The sequence below is a fragment of the Spizellomyces punctatus genome (genome assembly GCF_000182565.1).
Source record: "Spizellomyces punctatus DAOM BR117 chromosome Unknown supercont1.25, whole genome shotgun sequence".
Lineage (NCBI taxonomy): Eukaryota > Fungi > Chytridiomycota > Chytridiomycetes > Spizellomycetales > Spizellomycetaceae > Spizellomyces > Spizellomyces punctatus.
In genome coordinates this window covers 80,777-104,029 of record NW_015971561.1, presented here as the reverse complement: position 1 = coordinate 104,029, position 23,253 = coordinate 80,777, and the positions used below count along the sequence as shown (strand labels likewise).

The window sequence follows — 23,253 nt, the reverse complement described above, 5'->3', positions numbered from 1 at the left end:
GCCAACGAGGATCACGAGCGGTCACGGGTGTGTGACGTGCAGGGCTTAGTTTGAAATATAAACAAAAGAAATCGTAATGGACAGTCAGTGATGGCAACAGAGACTAAAAAATCTATTATTTGGAAATTGAACGGACAAATTCAATAATGCTCCTTGTGGGCCGTCCTTGAAAGCGCAAAAAATGATGAGCGAGACTACACCTGAATTGTGTGCCCGTCAATACAGACTATACCTGTCATGCCACTGCTAATATAGCCGTCTCCTCCTTTCTTGTGCATGACTCCGGCAATGTCTGGTTCCTGGGTTAGCTTTATGCATTGGGGAAGTGGACTTGTCAGAAATCTCTTACCTATATGCGCAAATCGAACAGTAGAATCTCCCGATGAAATCCCTTCGTCAGCTTTGCGAAGCCCGGGAACAAATTCCTTCAAGAAAACAGCGGCAGTACATGACCCAGCCGAGCGCCCTCCAACATTCTTCAAGTCAGCAACGTTGCTTTTCAGCTGCTTCTTGTACACGTCATCCATAGGCATCTTCCAGAACCGATCGCCGGTGGTTTTACCCGCGTTCTCCAGTTGCTCCCATAACGTGTCCGATGTGCTGAACACGCCAGCGTAGCCTTCGCCAAGGGCAATATCCATAGCCCCAGTCAAGGTAGATAATTCGACGACAGTATGCGGTGTGTATGTCTCGGTGACGTAGTGGATGCTGTTTGAGGAATTAGTCAAGCGCATTGCTCCAATAGAGTTATGATGTGTACTTACGCATCTGCCAATATCAAGCGACCCTATTTAATGCAATTTCAGTTACTCCGGTACCAATGGCCAAGACTAACACAAGGGCATTCATACCTCTGCATCTGAAATAGGAGACGAGGACATGCAATGATACTGTGTTTAAGAGGTTGGACTCACCGGAAACAGGTCGAGCAGATACATACCTGTGTTGTCCACTTCGATGGTTTTACCATTCCTCGCACGAACGAGATCACCCGGCTTTGTTGCTCTGCCAGAAGGCATGTTCTCTGTCAAAGGTATCACGGCCACGACATTAACCTGTGGGCGTAGTTGGGTGATGCCCCACATTGCACCGAGGACCGCGGCGGCCCCACCCTAAGATCATCTGTAAGTCGGCGTGGCAGCTGGTGGAACACTGTCTGGTAGCCTATGATACCTACCATATCTCCCTTCATCAGCGCCATGTCCGTCGACGGTTTGATAGAGATGCCTCCAGAGTCAAATGTAACCCCTTTACCTACCAAGGCAACAGGAGCATCCTGCTCATTCCCACCACGATAAATAATCTCAAGAAACCGTAGTGGTTCCTCCGACCCGCGGGCAACACCCAGGAAGGCACCCATCTGTTGTTCTTCCGCCCATGCTTTGTCATGCACCGCAAGCTCGACCGATGATTGGCCAGCAAATAGCTCCTTGGCCCGGTCGCAGAAGAGCGTTGGAGTTAGGAGATTCGCGGGTGTTTCGGCGAGAGTCCGCGCCAGGTTCTGGGCTGTCGGCCTTCCAGTTTAGCCTGGGATGAAGTGAGGACGTTCGACATAAAACCATACCTTGACCATTCACCGAGCCCACATGCCAGTCCTCGCTAGCCGCATGCTCTTCTCGTAAGGAAATGGTAACTGGCGCCGCTTTCTCCTCCTTGTACCGAGTGAAGTCATACGTGCCCAGAGTAGCACCCTCTGCTGTGGCTGCGGCAGTCTCAAGTGAGCAAACATGAGACAACTGGCATTCCCCCGCTTCAACGTACCAAGTGAACTACCGAGAGCATCAAATTCTACGGATATCGGCGACTTTGGAGATAGGCGCTTTATAGCAGAGAGGGCAGCGGACGCCTGAAAGTGGCAAATCGGTAAAGTCGTCAACAGGAGTGTTCGCATTATGCGTTAACCTACCGCCAATCTAGCCGTCTCGGCATTCTCATTATTGTCTTGGGATCGCTTTCCGAGACCGACAACTCCCACGATCGGTGAAGGCGCTCCCTCCAATCCATAAAGTCTGAATCCCACATGGTAAATCTGCTGTCATTCGGCGCTTACTCTCCTCCCAAAGGCACTCACAGTCGTACTTCGTTGTTCTTCCCTTGGAACCTTGAGATATTTAATTGGGACACAATGGAATCAACGGCTTGGGACGGCATTTTGGCGCCTTGCCCTGCGAAAGCGTTGGCGGTGATGTTGCCATCTTGATAGACGCCAATGACAGTGGCATCGGCGGAAGCGATAGGCGTGGAGGATAATCCTCGAACCTTAAATACAGAACGCCGAGCTGGCCGCAAGGCACAACGGCGTAAGAGCAGTGTCCCAGTGGTCATTGTGAAGGGTCACGCAACAAATGATCACCAAGCTCAGAGATCGCGTTGGCAGTGCTTGAAAATTGATGTTCTCGAATTTACCCCAGCGATAGAGCCCATAGGATTTTACAGCCGGACTGAAACTTGCGGTCAAACAAGTGCATAATGTCGAGGATAACAATCGAAAACTTTAAGGTGCATTTCTTCTTTCACTTTGGGACCTACGGTTGGGATCGATCTCATCAAGGGATCCGATCTGGGGGAAACCCATGCATGTTTACGATCAGAAGCACCTACTAGGCGCAGGCGAAAGCTGTATCTGCGAGGGAAGGACGGTAGCAGCGATTATTTCGCAGTGATATTAGTGCGACCAATGTAATCGCATATGACAATATTTTGCTGTTGCGGCAATCTAGCTCGTAATGTATGATCTACCGTACATTGCAACAAGACTTCAGAAACGCTATGATTACCGTTGCAAACAGAGAAATCCCCATATTGACAAATCTACCCATTCGAAAAAGAACAGCTCTACCTATGCCGGACAGATTTGGCGGACGCTCTCCCTAAACGGCGTGTGATGCATCAGATTCTCCTGTATCCCTGCCAGTCTTGTCCATCAGCATTACTCTGCTCAAATAATCCCTCCCAGCGTTCCCTATAACGATGAGAACGGAGTAGTTTTCGGCATTGTGATCCCTTTTGACGTTGTATCTTACCACAGCATTTATTTATGCTTAAATACTATCTTTGTATGTACACGTTGCATCTGATTAAGGTCTGCCGAACACAGTCAATCATTCCTTCGTCATTCCACAGCTGTCCAACTGTGTACGCTTCAGGTCCCATGTCCAAGCCTCGTCATTTGGTCCATATGGTGTCAGCGGAAGGTCATAGGGAAGACGAAGCGGTATGATGACGGGTCGCTGCATGTTATCAGGTCCCCTGCCGTTTAATGTGAGGTCGAGAAATGGCGCGACTTCAGATGATACGTTCCTCATTGCAATGTTGTTTACCCCAGACATCTATGCTAGACCGTTAGTGCGGTTTCACTAAACCAATCCCGACCTCGGGAAAAAACACTCACTTTGAACAGTTCAGGATAAACAAGAACGCCAAGTTCATAGCTTCTTATCATCAGCTGCTTCGCGTTCTTCTCCAGGGAGCCCCAGGCAGCTTTTGAGAGGTTTGCGGAAGTCAGAAGAAACCAAGCAATATCTCCATCTTCACTCAGCCGAGTGAAAGTCTTTGTGCATGTTCACATTAGCGCTTATCACTGCAATGTTCAACATAATTATCTACCTTGATGTGTGGCATTGCTCGATCTCGCCCTGCCGCGTCTGCACGCCAGATACACATCCGCGGTCTCATATAGTGCTGTTGCTTCGCCCAATTTTTGGAATCAAAGGGGATCGAGTTGCCGGCAGCCCAACCCTCCAAACTACAAATCCTGGGCGTTAATACTTGTGGTCCACGTAGGAACCCGAGTCACCAACCTTGACCGCACATTCTCTACGGTAGGAAACACAAGGCGAATAGATGGCGGTCGACATTCAGCCAGGTTGCGTGATGCCGACAGACTGGCTCCAAACTCTTGTGTGAGCCATTCATCTGACGTCCCCAGAGACCCTATACTGGAAAACTAACCACGATCAAGTTGAAAATCACCCAGCTAGCATGACTATCTCAATGTCGATTTCACGTACCTGACCAACAACGATGGATTTACTTTGACATTGCTCGCCAATCGTCACCTCGTCCAAGACCGATCGCAATCGCAAGTGGCCCCATCTTCTCAAACCTTTCCCTACGTGTCGTCCAGGAACCGACGCGATGATAACCGCGTTGCATGTGGAAAAATCATACAAGCTCAGTTTTTCATGCCATTCGCGGAGTGGATGGCCATATGCCTTGATATACGCGAGGAGATCGACCTCAAAGTCAGATATAGTCGTAGAGGGAGCCTTCCTCTGCAGTATAGGTGACATCCAGATTCCCTGAGTTTTATTCCTGTAGGTCTTTCGAAATTAACTTTGGCACACCGCCTTGTTGACGGACAATTAGTACCTCCAGTCCCGTGATATCATGTTGGCGGTATGAATAATAACTCTCATGGTGTCGTCTTTATAGAAGAGAAACATCGCCTTGGTATGATGCGTACCTATTCCAAAGAATTCGGCTAAGTAACGCTCTGCGCATAGTGGAGATCAAAGGCTGATACTATCACCAACCATAGGCAATTGGAAGATCGGGGTTGATTATTTTGACATTGGGAAATTGTATAGCTTCGACCTACGTATCATAACATTTGCGTGTATTGGTAGATGGTTGCAAAATTCGTACGATCAGCCAGTTTTAGGACTCACCCTCAGTCCTTCCCTGCTTAATGCACGCAGGCCATGAACAAAGGTGATTGGAATACTACGGCTCTTTTCTGGCAAGTGATTCATCATCCACGACAACTCGACCATGTAATTGAGCTGCAGCATACAAGCCAAGTCGCCCTATCAACCTCGAATTAATACCGAACCAATGGTCGCATATTGCTAGAATCCATCATGCTCACAAAATGAAAGATTTGCTCGAGACTTTTTGACCAAACATTTTTTTGGGCAGGGAGATCGCGGACCTTGGTAAGATAGATTCTTGAATCTATATAGATCGGAACAGAGCTACACGTCGTCGACGAGGCACCCTTGACATTGTGGCTAGTGTTGACAAGTGGCAGATCGTCAACTACGGTTCGACAGAAACTGTATCAAACCATGGTTGACGCACGTCCGATTAGGCTGCTCCTCAAGAGTATCGTCATCAATTATTTCTGTTGCATCAGAGTCATAGTCGGCTTCCTTATGCCCGGATACACTGTCAGATAAGTCCGGCAAACACGTCGCTTGCTAGCCAAACCTCCGCAGTCTTGTCAACATCGAGTTTATTCTTCTTTCGGGGAGAAGAGCCCCCAGTATCAGTTCGATTGCTGAGAAAACGCTTCATTACGATGTCGCATCGAACCGAACGCTCATTCTTCTGGGAGGATTGCTGTAAGCCAGGCTGTGGAATCCATGATCTTACCAGTAAGAGGCACGTGACCTCATTGCCTCCACCGCCTTACACAGTTAACTTTGTATGTGAACCTAGTGGAAACGAGCAAGATACGCAGGCTACATTCGCCAGCATTGTTAATCTCTTTTCCAACATCAGATGTTTGGATCCCGCTATCAACAAAATATGTCAAATAATCTGGATCTGAAAACTTTAGGCATGGGGAGAAACCTTGTGTTGGCGCTTGCTAATGCCCTTGCTGCATGCTTTATTAACTGCTGGTGTTCGTCTATACCGTGGAATCCACTGCGTCTTCTGTGTCGTGTACCGCGGAAGTTGCTGCATCTTCCAAAGTAAGCAGGAAGGTTGGAGAATTCGAAGAATTCACTTTCCAAGTTCGACGCGATTGCTGATCTAATGCGCGTTCGCACTAGAAGATATGCATTTGTTTAAAGAGTAACTCAAAGCTTTCAACACAGTTGCTTGAGCTTGCGTTAATTGTGCAAAAGGCAGAGGAATATGCCAGCATTTTTGTCATTTGGCAAATATGCAGCTTGGCAAAAGTCGCTTTACATCAAGCTCCTTTGCCTTTTCGCTTTCGTCGAAATCAGATGCCTTGTTCACGCAGCTATCGTCGAGCTCAGTCATCCAGCGTCCAATACAACTCCCTCCGGCTTGATAGATCCTAGTTTTGTTGGATTTTCAGTAGAATGGACCCATGTAGACGACGCACTGGGACCGGGTCCCGGAGCGAACACTGGAGTAGATTACAGTTCCAATCCCATCGTAGTCAATCTCTTTCGGCACTTGGCTGAGGCAGTTGCGGGCTATCCGCCGACTCTTAGAATTGGTGGAAATAGCGCAACCCGATTGTAAGTATGTTCGATGTGTACCGATTTATATCTCGACCGATCATGCTAAATCTGCACCTGCGGGCTCAGATGGTGGCAAGGTTCTATTCTACCGCGTTTGAGCCAAAGTACCTGGAGTGTAAACGCAATGGAGCTCAAGATCATTCAAGAATTTGCGGTATGTCCTGAAGTTGTTATCAAATATCAGTAGCCACATATACCAAATTGGTTCTGAATGTCACATTTACAGTCATCTACAGGGAGCAGAATGGTCTTAACCGTTCCGATGTTGAGTCCGGATCCGGCGTGTAAGTTTCCTCTAACCTGAAGATGTGGCTTTTTACAACCGGTCTCTGATATTTTAGTATCGAACACGCAGATGCCGTGGAGTTTCTGGTTAAAGGCGTCATACCAAACTTATCCAAAGACCACATCCTTGCTATCGAGATTGGGAATGAGCCAGGTAGACATCTGCCGTCACCATGGATCAAGCTGCAGTCCACTGAACACTTTTTGTAGACCACTATGAAAAAAACGGCCGACGTCCACCCGGCTACTCCTTTAATGACTTCACGAAAGAGTTCACCGTGGCCTACAATGCGATTGTTGCCGCCATTGGCCCTGGATTTGATTATCAAGGCCCTTCCTATGCTTACCCGTGGACTTCCGATTATATGATACCATTTATTCAAGGACAGCGTGGAACAAAATACATTTCGTGAGTTATTGAAGTGTGGGCGCCTGCGAGTAAAACCTTTGCTCAATCAGCTAACGGAATGAGCAGATTTCACAAATATGGGCAACGCGGTTGTTCGACTGCCACCAACCCTGACGCAGTAACTCCATTGACTTTACTAGCAGACCCAGCCCCGGAAGAGTATGTGTGGATAGACAGCCTCGTCCAAGTGGCCCAAGGTGAGAACTTGTCACAAAGGTAATTAGATCCAAGTTGTATAATGCTAATGCGTTGCTATTAGCCGGAAATCAAGATGTTGTCTGGGGAGAAGGCGGTTCCTCATCGTGTAATGGTACCGCTGGAGTATCGGACACGTTTGCATCGGCGATATGGACAGTGGACACGTTGTTGGAGGTTAGCATTTGAACATAGTAGATTATTCGTATCCATATTGCTAGTACTCAGCGGACGTTACTTGCACCAGATGGCATATCGGAACGTCAAGTACACCTCTTTGTCCGGTGCCGCTCAGACATACTATGCTCCTTACTCGCTCGATCCTGTAACTGGGCGCATGAGCCCAAGGCCAACGTACTACGGAATGCTAATGGTAACGTCAAGGCACATTGAACTACTGTCGCTTTTACGTCCGAGGCTTAAATTCCCGCATCTAGGTCAACAGAATCCTTCGCGGAGCAGGCAGTACTCTTTTCCGAGCGTCCCTTGACGGTGGATGGGCGCTCACCGGCAATTCCATCAAAACTTGGGGCGTGAACAACACCGCAACTGGAGAGATGACGTTGGTGGTCATACACAAAAGCCCCGCCGCCAATGCCACATCTTTCACAGTCCAGTATCCCTACGCCTTCTCTGCGTTATCGAATTGCACGTCATCACAGCAACCGAAAGGATATATCACACGTCTAGAAGCACCTGCTCTCAACGCAAAAACAGGCGTCACGATCAATAAGCAGACATGGGATAATTCACTGGATGGGCATCCCATAGGGGCATATACAGAGGAGATTGTTGAAGCGCAGGGTCAAATGTTTACCTTTACTGTGCAGCAGTACTCGATAGTGGCATTGCGTATTGGATGTACACCTGGTCTTCCGGCAAGGTCTTATACTCCGCCTCCGGTCGAGCCTGTCAATCCAGGATTCACTCCAGTGTGGGGTACTCCAAACCCAACCCCGTCCGCAGACCCTGACGCGCCGTTGAAGACTGAACAGAGGACGCTAGGTAAATATGTGGGAATCGGGGTTGGTGCCGCTGTGCTTGGGTTAGCCTGTGCTCTGGCATTGACCGCATTGGTGCGCAAACGACGAATGAAAAACGATGGGGCAATCCCGACACCAAGGACGTCAAATGCCGCGGCACGCCATCCTCACCCGTTTGCTAAACGAAACCCGTATTTATACGCCTACGCCGGAGAAGTTGTATAAAGTGTGTTAAAGCTGTCATATCATAATGCAATTTTAGTATATAGTCCACTGTGTAACTAGTTCGATGAATAAGACGTACGTGCATATTAGCGACCCTCACGGAGGCAGTGAAAGACAATCTATCCTACAAACTATACATGATTGCTACTACATCTAACTAAACTTTATATGTTGTGCCATCTACATGACGAAATCTATTCTAGCTAATGATCGCTCTTTAAACGCCTTTCACGCATTTCATCCGCGATCTCCTCCTCCATGTTTCTGGTTTTTACAGTTTCTGCGGTCAACGTGGTGGCAAAACTATCCCTCCGGTCGATACTGCCATTTAAGACAGATGTCCTAACCTCCAAGAGCTTCTCCGTGCGCCATTGCTCGTAATATAGTTCACGGGTTAAAAGCTTCAGTTCGTGTAGATGGGTAATAAAGAGGGTTTCCTTGACTCGCAAAAAATCGCAATGCGACGGGTTCTGTACCTCTACAATTCCCCATGGATACTCTCTCCCAAGAATGCGGGGTGACTCGGTCTTGCGGATAGATGCGTCATCGTCTACAGGAGCGTCATCTTCCAATTCAGGTTCTTCCGCATTAACGATCGCAAAAGGTAGCATTGCTCGTAGCTCTTCGTTCAGCTCTATTGCATCTTTGTCGTACTCCACGTCTGGATCTTCGGGGAACGCAAATACGGGAATTCCAAACCTTGCCAAGTCTTCTACGACAAGATTTCGTAGGGTTCGCAAACGCCTCACAGTCAGGAGATCCGCCTTTGCAAAGCATACTATTACGTTCACTCTTGAGCACAGCTGTTCCAGAGCATAGCGATCTATGGCGGTGATTCCACGACAGGCGAAGCACACCTGGGGATCAAGAAAATACAAACAGGCGTGGATTTGGAAATCGGGAGATTTCGGATTCCGTCTCACTTTGGATTCCTCAAGAAGAGTAGCCTCGAACTGAGCTTCAAGATATGAGACGAGTGACGTTACGAATGGTTTAGCAACTTTGACATGCTTTTCGTTATGGTCCTGGTCTTTGTGAATATTCCTCGGAATGGGTAATCCAGGGGTGTCTATAATCCGCAGTGAGATACGCTCCCCTGGTTGCTCGATTTCAAACTCGATCCGGGCAGCTGAAGCAGTTGGTGCAGTAATATCATCCGGTGGAAGGATTTCGGTAACTTGTTCTCCGTCATCGGGACAAATGGCTTTGATATCCAAGGTGTCATAGAGGGTTTTAATGTATGCAGTCTTTCCCGAGAAAGCGTGCCCAGCTACCATTAGGTTGAACTGGTGAGCATTGTTTCGGCGGGCCCGTACACGAGGTGGACTGGTGATTTGTGTCATTGTCGGTTGCGTTCCAGTTTTACGGCCGGTAGCTGCCACGCTTGTCAAGTCGAGGTCGCAAAAGAATAAGAATAAGGAGGTGCTCACCTCGTTGGTCGTGTATAATTCGTCTCCCAACAAAATCCTGGTCAGAATTCAGCATGCAAAGAAAGTTGGCATTTGCTAGTGGCGGCTTTGAAAAGACTTGCGAAACGCGGTCGGCCGTCTCCGCTCTTGTAATACATTACACAATGGAACCGGATTAACTACATCCGGATGGAATCATCTTACTCGAGCAAGCGGAACTCGTCGTTTCGAGTTTGGGTTGGGGCATCCGGACGGGCACCACGGCAGCATGTCGCGAGTCCACAGGCCAAAAGTGAGTGAGCTTGAAGGTGGATTTTCTAGTTCACGTAGAAGAGATGTTTGGTCAGCGTGCTAATTGAACCATAGTCGGCGGAAAACGAACTCCTCAAGGTTTTATCTTCGACCAGTATTGGCTCCATCGGAAATTACACCTTTGGAAGGACACTAGGAGAAGGTGAGATATGGCATAGTAGCGCGAAAATAGAATTGGAGAAGCTGATATCTAGAATATTGTAGGTACGTTTGGCAAGGTGAAACTTGCCAAACACAACCTCACTGGACAGCAGGTATGCAGATCGGCTCAATATTGTAATTTGCACATGTTGCTTATCTGCCAGGAGTGCAGGTGGCCATCAAAATAGTGGACAAGATACATGCACCAACCGTGGTTCGGGAGGTAATGCTGAAAAATATGACCTGCCAGAGGCGGTGAGCATCCAGCTCAGCAGCCCTATATCCTTTAGATCGAAACATGGCGTCATATGCATCATTCAAACATTGCCCGCCTATACGAAGTTCTGTGTAGTGAGACCCGCATATTTATGGTCATGGAATACTGTACGGGTGGCGAAGCCTTCGACTATGTTTGTGCGCACGGAAGATTCGACGATCGATGCCAAGATGCGAAAAGAGTGTTCCGGCAAATTGCAGAGGCTGTAGGGTACTGCCATGAGAAGAACTTTGTACATAGGTAGGGTATTCAGTGGGGAAGTCTTGATATTGACACTAAGTTTTTCAGTTTGAATTTGACAGGGATCTGAAGCTGGAAAATATTCTTTTAACTGAGAATTTGGACGTGAAACTGATTGACTTTGGTTTTACCCGTGAAGTGACTACTCGTAATTTATTGGACACATATTGTGGGTCGGTTGCTTATGCTGCACCAGGTGAGTACTCGCGTCTCTATGGTTGTCTATCGGGTCCATTCGTTAACGAAATGTGTCCGATCTTATCAGAAATGATATCAGGCAAGCAATACTCTGGACCCCAGGCGGACATATGGTCACTAGGTACTGGCGTTTCAGGCATAAACAATTAGGACACAGCACGCTCTAATGCTCTTAATTAGGCGTGATTCTCTACACTTTGTTATGCGGATATCTGCCTTTCGATGATGATAGTGAAGCGCACATACGCAGAAAAATTTTGGAGCTCGATTACGATTTACCGGACTTTTTGGGTGAATTGACGAAAGACCTGATACAGAGCATGCTTAAATTGGAGGGAAGCGATCGCATCAGTATCAAGGAGATGCTGGCACATCCGTGGTTCAAGGAAGCCGATACTGCAGCGGAGGAGGAGGTTCGCAACCCGGCGCCATCACCTGCACTTGCAGTCGACATGGCGGATGAGTCTTCACTGATGAGGAATTTGAGGCTCGCGGGATTGGATGTAGATGCCATAATGACATCCGTTAAATCTAATGCGTGCGATCAAGCCAGCGCATTATGGTATTTGTTACTGGACAAACACCGTTCTGTGAATGCTGGATATCCGCGATCACCACTCTCGCCAGGAGCTGAATCTCCGCTTTCACCTGTGGTGGTGGGCGACATGAATGGAGGCGACTATCTGGCCCAAGCTCGCCGAAAAACGTTAGGAGAGGCTGGTACCTCTTTTGGCGAACAGCGGAATTCCAGTTCCCGTCGTCCGTTGCTAACAGACTTAAAAGCCACAAATTCGGCTGACCGGGGTGGTGGGAAGTTTGGGCGAGGGCGCAGGCGTTGGGAAGGGAAAGGCGGAGACAATTATCGACAGGGGACAAGAAGGGGGCTAGGACCGTCTGTATCCTTTGGCCATGCCCCGCTTGGGTCCGGACGAGGGTGGATTACGGAGGAGTCTGAATCGGAGGAAGGAAATGGGGACGAAACACAAACTACCAACCCGACCGGAAATGATCAGGCGCTCGGTGAGCGGCATTCAAGTGACTTGGATGATGTGGAGCAGACACACAGCGCAGAGCGGTGGGCGGATCGTGTCGCTCGCCCTCATCGAAATATAGCGATTTCGGAAGCGCAAGAAGAGGAATATTAATTTAACCACAAGTTTTGGATCGTAACGACTTCTCCCTAGGGGGTGATTTTTATTTTTATTCTGGTTTTTTTTGTTTTTGAAATTCCAATGATCTGTATCATAGCGAACTTGACCATTTAATAATTGATGTTCACCATAAAAGCTTGCACACAGGGAATGGTGCAACAAGATATGTCTTTCGCTATGGGCTATTCCTACATACCTAGCAAAACACTATTGCCCTCACCCAGCTCGCGTCTACTATACCTTTATAGCCACTGTCGCTCAGGTAGTCCTTTACATATTCACCGGCAAAGGAACAAACGTCTTTGCACGCCCCCAGGTGTTAGCGGCATCGGTCACCGCGTTAATCAAGAGATCGCCAGAGGCCAAACTTTCAAGTCGATGACCATCCTCAACCTCAACTAATTCTACAAATCTCATCGGAAGGAGGTTGATCCTCTTCTGAGTGAAAGATTTTAGACTTTTCGCAAGAATCCTGCTGTCCTCGATGGGGACAATATCATCCTGAGTGCCATGAATAATCTTTGCCGGTGCTTCAGTAGGCCACCACCCCTTGTCTTCCATTCCAAACCGCTTCAGGTGGGCCGGCGCAAGAAGAACCACAGGACCAACCCAGCCTACAATATCCTCGTCACCGCCAAGGACACTTTCCTCACCAGAAATAAGCACACGGCGCGCTTTCTCTGGATCCTCCCTTGCCGCTGCCAAAGCCTGGAACCCTCGCTGTACGAGGGTGGTTGTCACGCTCCCTCCATAACTGCTCCCAACAATTACGTCTGGTTGAAAGTCCTTGATGGCGCGAGCTTGTTGTTTGACGACGCCTTCATAATCTGCTGCCTGCTCCACGGTGTATTCAACGCAATGTGTCGTAAAGTACTTTGATAAATGTACCAGCTTTGGGGTGTTTTTGGAAGATTGCCGACCGTGTATGTAGAGAACGCGAAGAGACTTTTGAGATGACATGCTCCTTAGCGAGTTGGATGGGCATCCAAAACGACACCAAACGCGAGCTGGACCGCAGCACGGCTGACAGCGCGCCGATCACCAATGCACGTGAAAGATAACTGCAAGGGTACTCCCCACTATAGTGGACTGGCGTGAAGTGGACTGACCAAGTTATGACACACAGTATTTTGAGGGGTTTAACGAAACGGCGCTCCACAGCTCCACATGCCCTCAATTGGACACGGCCGACACTTGGACCGATTTCCTTTAGACTATTTTCACAAATACTGCTGGGTATGTAGCAGACTACATATACAGAAATGATTATCCGATGCATAGAAAATACCACATACCACTGTTTTTCTACATTTTTAAAGCATGTTAATTTAGTTTATGATATGTTGAAAAGTAGAGGAAAACAGGGTCGATGATGAACTTGGACATAGCGCGTCGTGTTCAATGTTAAATCGTTTATCGATGCGTTTGGTCATGTGGGATCACGCCAGTCCGCTATAGTGGGGATGCAAGTATGTAACATACAGTACAGTCAGTACTCAGCGTGCCCTGCAAACCACATGACCGCAGACATGACCATGATGCATGTCAAAGAGTCGGAAATGCCCCTCGCTTTTACAATGAAATCAACAAAAGCAAAAACAAATCTTTTCTTATACAAAAACAAGAACAATGAATAATACAGGGTATATTTTCGCACACCGCATTCCCAATAGTTTCACATACAAAGTTAACTCCAATAATTCGGTCACTTGCCCAATAGGATCACATCGCAAACGCCACGCACCACACTTATCCTTTTTCATTTCATTATCCAAATTCAAGTCCCACAGAATCAAATACCCCATCTCACCGTCCGGCAATCCCGCTACTCCAGAATTCTCATCAATTGGGGCCGGCAGAGGCGTCGACCTCCTCAGTCCGAAGAGTCGATGCTTCCGCCGGCACCCGCCTGACGTCCCTCCTAGAATTTGTTCAGCACCATGTAAGTCTTCTTTCGAGTCGATCTGGGTCTGTTTTCGGCGAGCTCGTATGCGCTACGCATGTTTCGAAGGCTGCTGAGACGACGACTCTTTGTCCTCTGATTTTCACAGAGTTCCGAGTACTGGGCCATAGATTGAACCCAACAGAAGATCATCTTCACAATTTTGCTGAGGTTGGGAAGATCTTTGGCGGTCCGTGGGAGTGCTTCTCTGTCGTATTCAACTTTGAAGTAAACTGAATGCACCAGCTTCATGTACGAAAGGGAAAGGCGGTGGTTGTATACTTGGCATTCGTAGGCTTTAAGATCTGACGGTATGTGTTCATCGTTCAAAACGTTCTGCACGATCATATTGTTGATTATATCCTTGCTTGTTCGTCCCAATTGGCCGAGGTCGTCCACAAACTTTTGCTGAGGAGGGTAGGGTTTGCTAATCTCCACTGATGCGAGTTCACGTCCCGTTGAAGAGTAAACTACACCGTCAGCTCGCTCTCCCGTTCCATCTTGATCTTCACGACGTTTCCTTTCCCGCACACTTATCAGAGCGACATCACCGCCCTCATATTGCAAACTGGAAAAATCTCGGATAATGTGGCGGAGCAGCGGATGAACAAATTTCAGAGCATATGGCGCCTCTTCATACGACTTTTCCAGAAGAATGTTGCGGTCGGAAAAAATTGCTTCAAAATATGCCGGTGTGACTTCATACAGGACATGTCGCATCTTTTTTGCGTCAATGTCATCGTCCATGACATCCAGCAGCTTCTCACGCCTCCGACGCCAGTTTTTCGCATCAAAATCCTGATTGAAAAACTTGTCAACCACGGCTTCAATCGACGGCTTCAACAAATCTTCCATCGGTTTTATCTCCATATCCAGAAGCTCCTGATAATCTGCCTCATCCACATATCCCGCGAGCAAGAACGGTGACCGCCTTCTGACATCGCATATGTTCTCTACTGTAAAATCATCGGCAACTTGACTCTTGTACTGCTCAAAAGCGTCTTTCAACCTCTGGAAGAGTGATGGTTGGCTACTCAAATTGGCTTCAGGTACCAGGGCTGCCAATAGGTCATCCGCTCTATGCCCCTCAGTCGGCGCACACACCATATCGGCGGATCTGTGCTGATTGAGGGGCTCGAAGGTGTTGAGATTCGGACGTGGGGTGCCTTGATCGTGGTCATTGGCGGTGTCGTTATCCTCATTGACGGAATCCTCATCAATCTCTGGTCGTCCGGCTGGTTGGAGATCCGCACAGACGATACCAGCCGCCTCCGTGTACATAATGGACTTAGCACCAATAACTCCACTGACTTTCGAGGCAAACTGTGCGGCAGCAATTTCCTGGTATCGGGCCTTATTCACAGCGTTACAAAATACCCTAACTGCGAGATCCTCGGTTTCTCCACGAACTTTCTTCTCCATGGCTCTTAAAATCCTTACGGCTTTAACGAGCGTGAGTACTCCTTTCAACACAGTGATGTCATGCAATATCTCTTCCTTAATGTTATCAAGTGTCCATTCCACGCAATCGTGACTGGCAACACAATTCCCTGCGAATCCTAAGACTGACCAGTCGATCAATTTCGTATTTGCCCAGTAGTTAGGCACGCTTAGCTCCTGCCTGGTCTTGTCAGATATCTTAACAAAACCATTTCTTAAGGTGACCTTTCGCTTCTTTGTTTCACCGTCCACATCACTTTGGCTGCGTTTAGTGCCTCGCGACTCCCCAGCAGCACCGGCGGGATCGGAGCTCGGCGCCGCCGGTGACGCGGGCCGCACGTTTGGTGTCATTGAGGATAGGTGGGTTGAAGTTGCGTGGTGCGATGAAGTGATGAAGTGAGCTCGTTGTGTTGTCCGATTTTATTCGGACAAGCACTCTGTTTTTGATTTACACATATATGGTTATAGAGCGGCTTAGTATGACTGTGCCACTACACCAGAAGTTGAGAGTCAGGGGAGTGGCGCAGTGCAGAGCAATATAAAAACCGCTCGGCAGCCGCGTTCCAAACCTCTCTTCACTTCATCTTTCTCTGCGATGACTATCAGCTGTTCATTCATGTCTCACCTCCGCTGTGGACTTCTTATGTTAAGTTGAGTACATGGTCTGGCTATGTGCTGTGTGAGGTGCTATAAACTCTCCACTGTCGCCAAACTCCGGGTTTGAAAACCGAGCGCTGTCGCGTACTCGTGAGTGATTTGGTCAGCTCATTTCAGAACCCGGCGACCTGTCGAAGTGGAACTCCCTTTGTGGAGTTGAGACATTGTGGAGGGAACAACGTTCGCCCTTTGTGCTTTTGGGTTGAGGCTGATGGCATCCGACTAGTGAGGCGGGGTTAATGGTCTTGCGCGCCCGTGTGGTACACTCTGTTTCTTTCGCTTTTTAGCGGCTATTAGTTACGCTCCCCTTGTTTGTGGAGGAACCACACATCCTTGCGGGTACCAAGTGTGACGTCTGGAGAGGGCCAGGGGGACCAATTCATGATGAAAGCCAGGGGTCTTGTATCGCGTGCCGATTCATGACCGCCAGGTGCCCCAGTCGCGGCACCTCGTATTGATCTGTTTTTGAGACGGTACGCTTCATGCTCCTGGACAGGTACTGATCGATTTTCTTTTCCCTTTTATTACTTGGTTTCGACTTCTCGGCGGCTACCTGGTCCAAGGGCGACCGCGATCAGCTAATACGACTTCCTCGGCTGTGAAGGCAGATCTTTTGTGCTTAACTTAAGAGAAAGTTATCTTTCCTTTGCACGAATAGCCGCTAAGAAGAACCCTCGATCCGCCTCAGCTGCTTCCGATCTTAAATCGGTGCTCTCCTTTGGAAAGGTTGACACGGTAAAGCAAATATTTATTTTGCAAATGCGATGTTGTAGGATGTTCTTTTATCATTGTAATATATGAATAAACTCCCTGAGCTCATTTGGTGTTCCATCGTGAATCCATGCATGTGTACAAAGTGGAAACCGCAGGACTATGCGAGCATAGTCTTGAAAGTCAGATTACGTTCGTGATTTGTTGGCTCACTACGCGGTATCAAAGAGGTCTATGCGGGAGCATTGTGTTGAGGTACTGGCATCATCCAAAGCCACAACAATGGGGAATGCAGAGGTCCTGGCATTTACGAATTCTAGAGATCAACCTGATCGCACGCACTTGTGGAAACCGTTAGAATGATGGCATTGACCATAACGGATTCCCATCATGTTAAAACAAAAGGTTTCCTTTCATTCCCAGTCTGCTCATGTTTAACTACCACTAGTACTTGCATCCATGACGAATCCGTCACATGCCACGACGCATTGGACGTTTCTGCGAAGCGAAGCCATATTCCAATTGTGGCAAGCACAGCTAAGTAACAGAGAGACCGTCCGGATTGAACGAGGAACCGGCTGCAGCGACAAGTTTCCAAGATATGCTTTCGTCCTCGTTCCTGGTACGTTAATAGGGGGATACTGTAAAAGTCTATAATTGTCCATTATTACAGCAGCCAATTTCTAACGAATCTCCCCGATATCTGGGACGTGATTGATAGTAGTGAGCATCCTCGAGCGGGCGGTATCGACCACGCATCTCATGTATGATCAGTAAATTGAAAGGAACTTGTTACCGACAGTGCATACTTTGTACATCCAAAATGGTCAGAGTCGACCTGAGGACGCCTTCCTCAAAATGAAAGAGATTTGGGGTTGACGACTTAGGCAACATATCTCTCCATCTTCCGATATGCTTACGCTCGCCGGGTAGTACCTCCTCATGGAAATCTTGAATAGATCCATCTTGTACCTTAGCCAAACGACAATTGCCATCCACCTTTTCGCGGCCATGGAACAAGAAGTCCAACCTCAGGTCGTGAACTGGCGTTGATTGTCACGGGTAGGCTTGAGTCCTTTAAAACTCTTTAATGTTGTCACATCTTGCCGCGAAAGAGAGTCGTCCGAACGATGCTGCCACCAGCGAGCGTTGCATTTTGCACAAATTGCAAGGAGCAAGGAAAGCTGCTTTATGCATACTGCTACGTTGCCGTGTGAAAAGGTTCAGCCCTACCAGCCCGATGAGACGGATGGTTGATTTATCAATGTGTGCATTCCGATGTTCGCTGTTCTGTACCCACAGATATATCATCCGGGCGCGTGAGAGGGCAGAGCTAGACTTCAAGAATGTTATTCTCTGGACCTAACGTTAGCATTTGTGTAAACAATAAGGTAACCAATGGTTTCAAGCCTCAACTACCAGGGCCATAAACGGTGGACATGGGTTAGATTGCCTGCAGGCATTGACAAGCTGAACACAGCAGCAAGCTCCTGTTTCTTAACTATCAAAAAAAAAAAAAACTTGTCTCCGCTACATCTTACTGAATGACCAATCAGAAGGAATTTTAATAACAGCCCTATGATCTACGCAAGAAGTTGCGATTGCCAGGCTTAATGACGAGATTGAGCAGTCAGCGGCACCTCTTCCCTCTGATGAACCATGGAAGGTCCGGATAATAGGCGCCCCAAATCCTTTCCTGACAAGGAACTTTTCAATGTCTGTGGACGACAGTCGAATATCGAGATACATTTTCAAGACAGAAACATTGGGAACAGGCGAAGTCTACATCGACCTCAGCAATGGCAGGTGTGCTTGAATGTTAAAGTAAGGTCACAAACAGTTCGAGGACATTGGACATACTAAAGGTGCGGCGAGAACAACATACCAAATGATGCTAGAATTCTCGTCACTTTGGGGTCTGCAAGAGCAGGGTCGCACGAGTATGTCATCCTCCATGTGTGGAATATCGATTGCACATACTGCATGAGCAAGACTACGTCTTTTGCAGTCCGGCAATTCTCTGAAAAAACAAGGTGCATCTTTGCAACGCTTTAGCATTACGAGTCATCCGAATCATCTCAACCAGCCGAAAATTGGTACGAGTGCATTTTGTTTCTCCCCGATCACTTTGCCAGCCCTTTTGAACCTTGCCAACGTTATGCGTTCCAAGCCACATAATGTTCCAGGCCCGGGTGATAACAGAATTGATGATGTGCTGTGGATTTTCGTTAATTTTTTCAATGCCCAGCACAAGTCAGATCCTGGAATGGGACTACGACTTTGCCTGAAAAAGTTTGCCACATTTGCCAAGCTTGCTTTCGTGCTATTACCCACGTTAGGAGCAACTCAGGTTCCGCTCAACATGCAACTCCACGCCTGGATTTACCCAGGTAGCCCAGCTCTCAATGCCCCGGACACTTATCGCTCCGTTCGCATCCATGTCCTGCGCCCGCAATACTTTACACTACAACCAAACGGAATTCTTAAGCTGGATAAAGAGGATCCCGATGACCTTTTTGACACAAAGAACGGATTCAGTCTGACCAACGTTGCCGACATCAAAGCGCACTCTGATGAGCAATTGGTGACTGTATCATGCCAGCTGGACGCATTTCGTGCAGTGTACACGGACATTGAAAAGCGAAATGCTTTTATTTTGACTTTGGTGGACTTTTGCAATGAGTATGGATTGACCGGAATTGATCTCGATTTGGAGGCATTCAGTAAATGGTCAGATGCAGACTATGCGAATTACAAATCCCTCGTCAGTGATCTGGGTATGCTTTTGCAATCGCACAATCGAAAATTGAGCGTTTGTGGGCCTACGGATTATGACCCCTCCAATCAAAACTACCGTTGGCGTTATGAAGACTTCATAAACCTCCCCGTTGACTACATTACGCCCATGTGCTATGACTACCAATGGCTTGACGAAGTCGGGGCACCCATTGCGCCCCTCAAATGGATACATGTCTGGACACAATATCTTCTTTCGCTGGGTATATCTACGGGCCGCCTTGTGATTGGGCTTCCATCCTATAGCTATCGAGTTAACAAACATAATGGAACCGTAACGCTGACAACGCTGGAGGTCGCTAAAGCATTAGGCGTTTATGATCCGAATCGGCGCGAGGCAACATCTGCAGAGATCATGGTTGATGATGCCCAAGGCGACAAATGGGTGATTTCGGATAATGTAAGCTTGAGAGAAAAAGTACAAGCGGCTCACATGGCTGGTGCATCCAAGATTAGCGTATGGCACTTGGGTGGAAATGAATGGTTTTGAACGGGACAGATGTGATTGAGTTATCTATATAATACCTAATACATGCAAAAATAAGTGCGATGCGCTTCCTTACATACATTCCCCTTGTCTCTAAGCTTTCGCCTATATAGCATTAAATACAATTACTTAACCATACTTTCCTCATTACTACTTAAATTCGCCTTCTCTGAAAACTGGCATCTATATCCTGTTAAATACAACTTCGTAGCCAGACTGTCCTCACTACCAATTAAGTTCGTAATCTAATTTGCCCCAATACTGTTCAATTCCGTAATGTTCAGTGTACCATCAGTCGCAGTGCGACTTAAGGTGTGCTTTTGTGCGTCAATCTTAAAGTCATCGCCTGTCGTTGGTCCCGTCGTAGGTTTTTGAATCTGTTGCTGATTGTTTCCACTGTGTCGCGTCGATGACGTAAGATCATCATCGGCGTCGTCTTCCGAAGAGTTCACCATTGTACTTCGGTCGCTTGCCCAAGTTCGCGCTGATGATGTACTCTGGCGGCTGTGGGGATAGATTGAGCTTGCCGTAGAAATGTCATCTCCTTGCTTCCCGGATCCCATCAGGGTGCTTGAGGACGCACGGCTTTGCCGCAACGCGGCCTTTCGGTTGGCAGGTCCATCGCCAAGTGGCATCGCCTCAATAGACGTTTTGACGTCTATAGGATGGTGGGGTACAGCTGATGGTTGTGGAACCGCAGATATCTCCAAGACTTCGTGCCTCACAGGCAGCATCTGGGGTTGCACAAGCACACTCAAGTTACTTGGAGCGTTGCTTCGATCAGAGCCAATTGATGGTCCTCGAGACACTTCCATCGTTTCGTGTGGATCGTCGCAGTCTGGCATGAAAGGCACCGCTTCGTTCAAAAGCGTCACTCTACTGTCTGGCATCTGATGGCCATCTGATAAAAGCCTTGGAGTGGGATCGTCACCACGCTTCCAAGCAGAATGAAGAGTGTGTCCCAATGACGGATTCTCGACAATTTGCTTTCTGATCGGATCGGGAAACGGTTTGGCAAAGAGGTAGTATAAAAATGTGTAGAACACTACTACCAGTCGGATCAAAAACTCATACGGGAATCCGTAGAGTATCGGATAAGCCAAAAGTGCGTCCGGCCGGATTGCCATGGATATTTTGCGCAGATTCTTTGACGTGAAAAGCAATCTAGCGGCCAAATGAGCCCAGGCAATGATGAGACAGTCGGCCCAAAATACTCCAATGTACAGTAGGTTTTTCGTGTTGCGAACACGGGCGAACGAGTAGATGACGGTAATGAATAGGATGTACTCGCGAAGAAGCCCCAGCACCTTCCAAGTGCACAGGACACGAATAAAATTCTTTGGAAAATTGCACCAGCCTCCTCTTGAAAAGACGATAGTTAGGAACTTGACAAAGTACTGGTGAGATGCAGGATCCCAGGATCGAAGACGTTGGTTGAAAAAGGAGTGTTCGCCGCAGTCGCAAGGACGAACTTTCCACGTTCGTTTCCGGCCTGCAGGTATGAAATCATACCAATGGCACCAACAAGGAGGTACCACAGTGGGAACAACGCAGTCTTGTACATAACCAATGCGTAAAGGGATATCCATAGCCAGCTTGTCCGTTTCGGGTCTCCCAGAGAGCTTATGCATGATGTATCCCATTTCAAGATCTTCTCCGTTGAAGACTGTACAGTGCCGGTCCAAAACCAACTTGAGCTGCTCTAACCGCCAGGTGGCGATGGCACCGGAAGCCCAGAGTTGAGACCCAAACGCGTCTTGAGCGAATCGATGTACATTCCCACCCAGGTATTCGATATCCTGAAGCGTAGCACATATCGTTTGGTCTTGGTTTGCCGCACGCAAAGGGTAAGCCAGTGCCACGGTTCCTGGTACCTTCATCAACGAATTGACAGTCTCGTATGACCAAAAACTAGGCATGATCACGTCATCGTCAATGATCGTTACTGTGTCGACGGAAGACTCGGAAACTCGGAATCTCTCAAGGAGATGGTGCACAGTTGAATACTGTGCTAGCGTTTTGCTCCCGACAGGAATATGTGCAACCTGAATATAAGTCTGAGGACCGAGCTCGGGATGTGATCGATAATATGCTTCAGACATCTCAATACAGAGGGCGTCCGTCAGTACTTCCTCTTCCTGGGTGGATCCATTATCAGCAATATAAATCTGATGCGGCCTCACAAGAGCGAGAATGGCCGGTATGGTACGTTTCAGTATATCCGAGCTGTTGTGACATACAACAATATAGGCGTGGTTTTCTGGTGCTGGCGTGGTTGCAGGCATCGGACGCGGGCCCCATCTGGCCATCACGCAAAACGCAACCTCCAGAATCGTCATTAAGATTTGGCTGCCGTATACATAAAAAAAGACGGCGGGCTCTTGCTGATACTCTGGGGAGGTCGTCCAGTAATTGCATCCAGCCCAAGCCGTGCTGAAAAAGTTTACTGGAGTCCATCCCTCGGAGCCGTGCAACCTGAAAGACACCGCAAGGATGGACCCTACCACCGCCAGACTCGTAACGACAGAAAATATGCACAACGACAAATGCGGTTTGTGTGAATATCCCTCGGTAAAGAAGCGAAGCTTGAGCAGATAGCCGAGGGGGCTGATGAATCCCGCCCAAAGACCGTAGGCGAATAGAAAAATCAGGGCGAACGCAGCCATGTACGGGTGGATCTCCACCATGAGTTCCGTCGGACCCATCTTCTTTCAACGCTTGTCTGAAACTGTAATGGACGTGAAGCGAAAACCAAGTCCTTGAGGAGCTTTAATATCTTGTCCATTCCTCCTCCCACGGGTCTTTGAACACTTTGGCTTCACGTGGAAATTGGAAGCACGAAGCCTCAGCCAGCCACCTCCTCGGGTCAAGAAGGGCTTTTCCAGGAAAAGGGTCCGCGGTAACCGAAAATGTGGCTTCATTTCACGTTTTTATCCCTTTCAGGTGCTGAATTATTTGGAGCGAATGCATTTGGGTTTTACATCAATCCACAGCCATTTCATCGAGAACATTATATGCTTTGTCTGGATTGACATTGGAACCGGATACATACCCTTATTTGTGGCATCCGGAGGGAATTCCCAGTTTATGGGAAATGAAATCCCTTCACAAGCTTGCTGAGCCCAGAGCGCGTGCTTTGTCACAAGCTGGCATGAGCTCCGCATCATGCCGATG

The 23,253-nt window shown here is 48.0% G+C and overlaps 9 protein-coding genes across 9 annotated transcripts; 3 read left to right on the top strand and 6 right to left on the bottom strand.

The window, feature by feature from the left end:
• Positions 1 to 6: 6 nt before the first annotated feature.
• Positions 7 to 2,389, bottom strand: SPPG_09569 (uncharacterized protein). Its single transcript, XM_016757745.1, has 11 exons — positions 2,072 to 2,389; positions 1,907 to 2,009; positions 1,762 to 1,846; positions 1,565 to 1,702; positions 1,178 to 1,506; positions 941 to 1,112; positions 852 to 859; positions 765 to 787; positions 350 to 708; positions 233 to 292; positions 7 to 165 (listed from the first exon to the last, which is right to left on the bottom strand). The coding sequence occupies exons 1-11, from the start codon at positions 2,323 to 2,325 to the stop codon at positions 116 to 118; spliced, it is 1,581 nt and encodes a 526-aa protein (XP_016603902.1). The 5' UTR covers positions 2,326 to 2,389; the 3' UTR covers positions 7 to 115.
• A 584-nt stretch (positions 2,390 to 2,973) lies between these two features.
• Positions 2,974 to 5,429, bottom strand: SPPG_08726 (uncharacterized protein). The gene is made up of 11 exons (XM_016756881.1): positions 5,212 to 5,429; positions 5,083 to 5,153; positions 4,871 to 5,012; positions 4,671 to 4,808; positions 4,536 to 4,596; positions 4,372 to 4,465; positions 4,011 to 4,314; positions 3,801 to 3,946; positions 3,607 to 3,745; positions 3,392 to 3,550; positions 2,974 to 3,329 (listed from the first exon to the last, which is right to left on the bottom strand). Exons 1-11 carry the CDS (start codon positions 5,296 to 5,298, stop codon positions 3,102 to 3,104), a joined length of 1,569 nt encoding a protein of 522 aa, XP_016603901.1. The 5' UTR covers positions 5,299 to 5,429; the 3' UTR covers positions 2,974 to 3,101.
• A 371-nt stretch (positions 5,430 to 5,800) lies between these two features.
• Positions 5,801 to 8,414, top strand: SPPG_08725 (uncharacterized protein). Its single transcript, XM_016756880.1, has 9 exons — positions 5,801 to 6,218; positions 6,288 to 6,375; positions 6,448 to 6,505; positions 6,577 to 6,660; positions 6,717 to 6,915; positions 6,982 to 7,112; positions 7,175 to 7,287; positions 7,358 to 7,483; positions 7,548 to 8,414. Exons 1-9 carry the CDS (start codon positions 5,866 to 5,868, stop codon positions 8,316 to 8,318), a joined length of 1,923 nt encoding a protein of 640 aa, XP_016603900.1. The 5' UTR covers positions 5,801 to 5,865; the 3' UTR covers positions 8,319 to 8,414.
• Positions 8,364 to 9,842, bottom strand: SPPG_08724 (uncharacterized protein). The gene is made up of 2 exons (XM_016756879.1): positions 9,749 to 9,842; positions 8,364 to 9,693 (listed from the first exon to the last, which is right to left on the bottom strand). Exons 1-2 carry the CDS (start codon positions 9,801 to 9,803, stop codon positions 8,522 to 8,524), a joined length of 1,227 nt encoding a protein of 408 aa, XP_016603899.1. The 5' UTR covers positions 9,804 to 9,842; the 3' UTR covers positions 8,364 to 8,521.
• Positions 9,843 to 9,988: 146 nt separating this feature from the next.
• On the top strand, positions 9,989 to 12,228 carry SPPG_08723 (CAMK/CAMKL protein kinase). Its single transcript, XM_016756878.1, has 8 exons — positions 9,989 to 10,019; positions 10,094 to 10,181; positions 10,244 to 10,293; positions 10,353 to 10,403; positions 10,471 to 10,697; positions 10,760 to 10,893; positions 10,963 to 11,016; positions 11,076 to 12,228. Exons 1-8 carry the CDS (start codon positions 9,996 to 9,998, stop codon positions 12,038 to 12,040), a joined length of 1,593 nt encoding a protein of 530 aa, XP_016603898.1. The 5' UTR covers positions 9,989 to 9,995; the 3' UTR covers positions 12,041 to 12,228.
• SPPG_08722 (uncharacterized protein) lies at positions 12,056 to 13,460 on the bottom strand. The gene has a single exon (XM_016756877.1). It carries the CDS (start codon positions 13,004 to 13,006, stop codon positions 12,317 to 12,319), a length of 690 nt encoding a protein of 229 aa, XP_016603897.1. The 5' UTR covers positions 13,007 to 13,460; the 3' UTR covers positions 12,056 to 12,316.
• Positions 13,461 to 13,629: 169 nt separating this feature from the next.
• SPPG_08721 (uncharacterized protein) lies at positions 13,630 to 15,844 on the bottom strand. The gene has a single exon (XM_016756876.1). The coding sequence runs from the start codon at positions 15,777 to 15,779 to the stop codon at positions 13,968 to 13,970; it is 1,812 nt and encodes a 603-aa protein (XP_016603896.1). The 5' UTR covers positions 15,780 to 15,844; the 3' UTR covers positions 13,630 to 13,967.
• A 3,110-nt stretch (positions 15,845 to 18,954) lies between these two features.
• On the top strand, positions 18,955 to 20,130 carry SPPG_08720 (uncharacterized protein; the record flags this gene model as incomplete). The annotated part of the gene is made up of 1 exon (XM_016756875.1): positions 18,955 to 20,130. The coding sequence occupies one exon, from the start codon at positions 18,955 to 18,957 to the stop codon at positions 20,080 to 20,082; it is 1,128 nt and encodes a 375-aa protein (XP_016603895.1). The 3' UTR covers positions 20,083 to 20,130.
• Positions 20,093 to 22,892, bottom strand: SPPG_08719 (uncharacterized protein). Its single transcript, XM_016756874.1, has one exon. The coding sequence runs from the start codon at positions 22,782 to 22,784 to the stop codon at positions 20,325 to 20,327; it is 2,460 nt and encodes an 819-aa protein (XP_016603894.1). The 5' UTR covers positions 22,785 to 22,892; the 3' UTR covers positions 20,093 to 20,324.
• Between the last annotated feature and the right edge of the window lie 361 nt (positions 22,893 to 23,253).

Excerpts from the sequence above, each read along its gene's own strand:
- SPPG_09569 (XM_016757745.1), bottom strand. The coding sequence starts at position 2,325 with ATGACCACTGGGACACTGCTCTTACGCCGTTGTGCCTTGCGGCCAGCT. Across the intron at positions 2,010-2,071 it reads AAGAACAACGAAGTACGACT|ACTTTATGGATTGGAGGGAG; the intron begins GTGAGTGCCTTT and ends TGTGGGATTCAG. Across the intron at positions 1,113-1,177 it reads CGCTGATGAAGGGAGATATG|GGTGGGGCCGCCGCGGTCCT; the intron begins GTAGGTATCATA and ends AGATGATCTTAG.
- SPPG_08726 (XM_016756881.1), bottom strand. The coding sequence starts at position 5,298 with ATGAAGCGTTTTCTCAGCAATCGAACTGATACTGGGGGCTCTTCTCCC. Across the intron at positions 4,809-4,870 it reads TCGAGCAAATCTTTCATTTT|GGCGACTTGGCTTGTATGCT; the intron begins GTGAGCATGATG and ends CGAGGTTGATAG. Across the intron at positions 4,315-4,371 it reads ATGATATCACGGGACTGGAG|GAATAAAACTCAGGGAATCT; the intron begins GTACTAATTGTC and ends AAAGACCTACAG.
- SPPG_08725 (XM_016756880.1), top strand. The coding sequence starts at position 5,866 with ATGCCAGCATTTTTGTCATTTGGCAAATATGCAGCTTGGCAAAAGTCG. Across the intron at positions 7,113-7,174 it reads CCTCGTCCAAGTGGCCCAAG|CCGGAAATCAAGATGTTGTC; the intron begins GTGAGAACTTGT and ends CGTTGCTATTAG. Across the intron at positions 7,288-7,357 it reads CAGTGGACACGTTGTTGGAG|ATGGCATATCGGAACGTCAA; the intron begins GTTAGCATTTGA and ends TACTTGCACCAG.
- SPPG_08724 (XM_016756879.1), bottom strand. The coding sequence starts at position 9,803 with ATGCTGAATTCTGACCAGGATTTTGTTGGGAGACGAATTATACACGAC. Across the intron at positions 9,694-9,748 it reads AATTATACACGACCAACGAG|CTACCGGCCGTAAAACTGGA; the intron begins GTGAGCACCTCC and ends CAAGCGTGGCAG.
- SPPG_08723 (XM_016756878.1), top strand. The coding sequence starts at position 9,996 with ATGTCGCGAGTCCACAGGCCAAAA. Across the intron at positions 10,020-10,093 it reads CGCGAGTCCACAGGCCAAAA|TCGGCGGAAAACGAACTCCT; the intron begins GTGAGTGAGCTT and ends ATTGAACCATAG. Across the intron at positions 10,404-10,470 it reads CACCAACCGTGGTTCGGGAG|ATCGAAACATGGCGTCATAT; the intron begins GTAATGCTGAAA and ends TATATCCTTTAG.
- SPPG_08722 (XM_016756877.1), bottom strand. The coding sequence starts at position 13,006 with ATGTCATCTCAAAAGTCTCTTCGCGTTCTCTACATACACGGTCGGCAA.
- SPPG_08721 (XM_016756876.1), bottom strand. The coding sequence starts at position 15,779 with ATGACACCAAACGTGCGGCCCGCGTCACCGGCGGCGCCGAGCTCCGAT.
- SPPG_08719 (XM_016756874.1), bottom strand. The coding sequence starts at position 22,784 with ATGGGTCCGACGGAACTCATGGTGGAGATCCACCCGTACATGGCTGCG.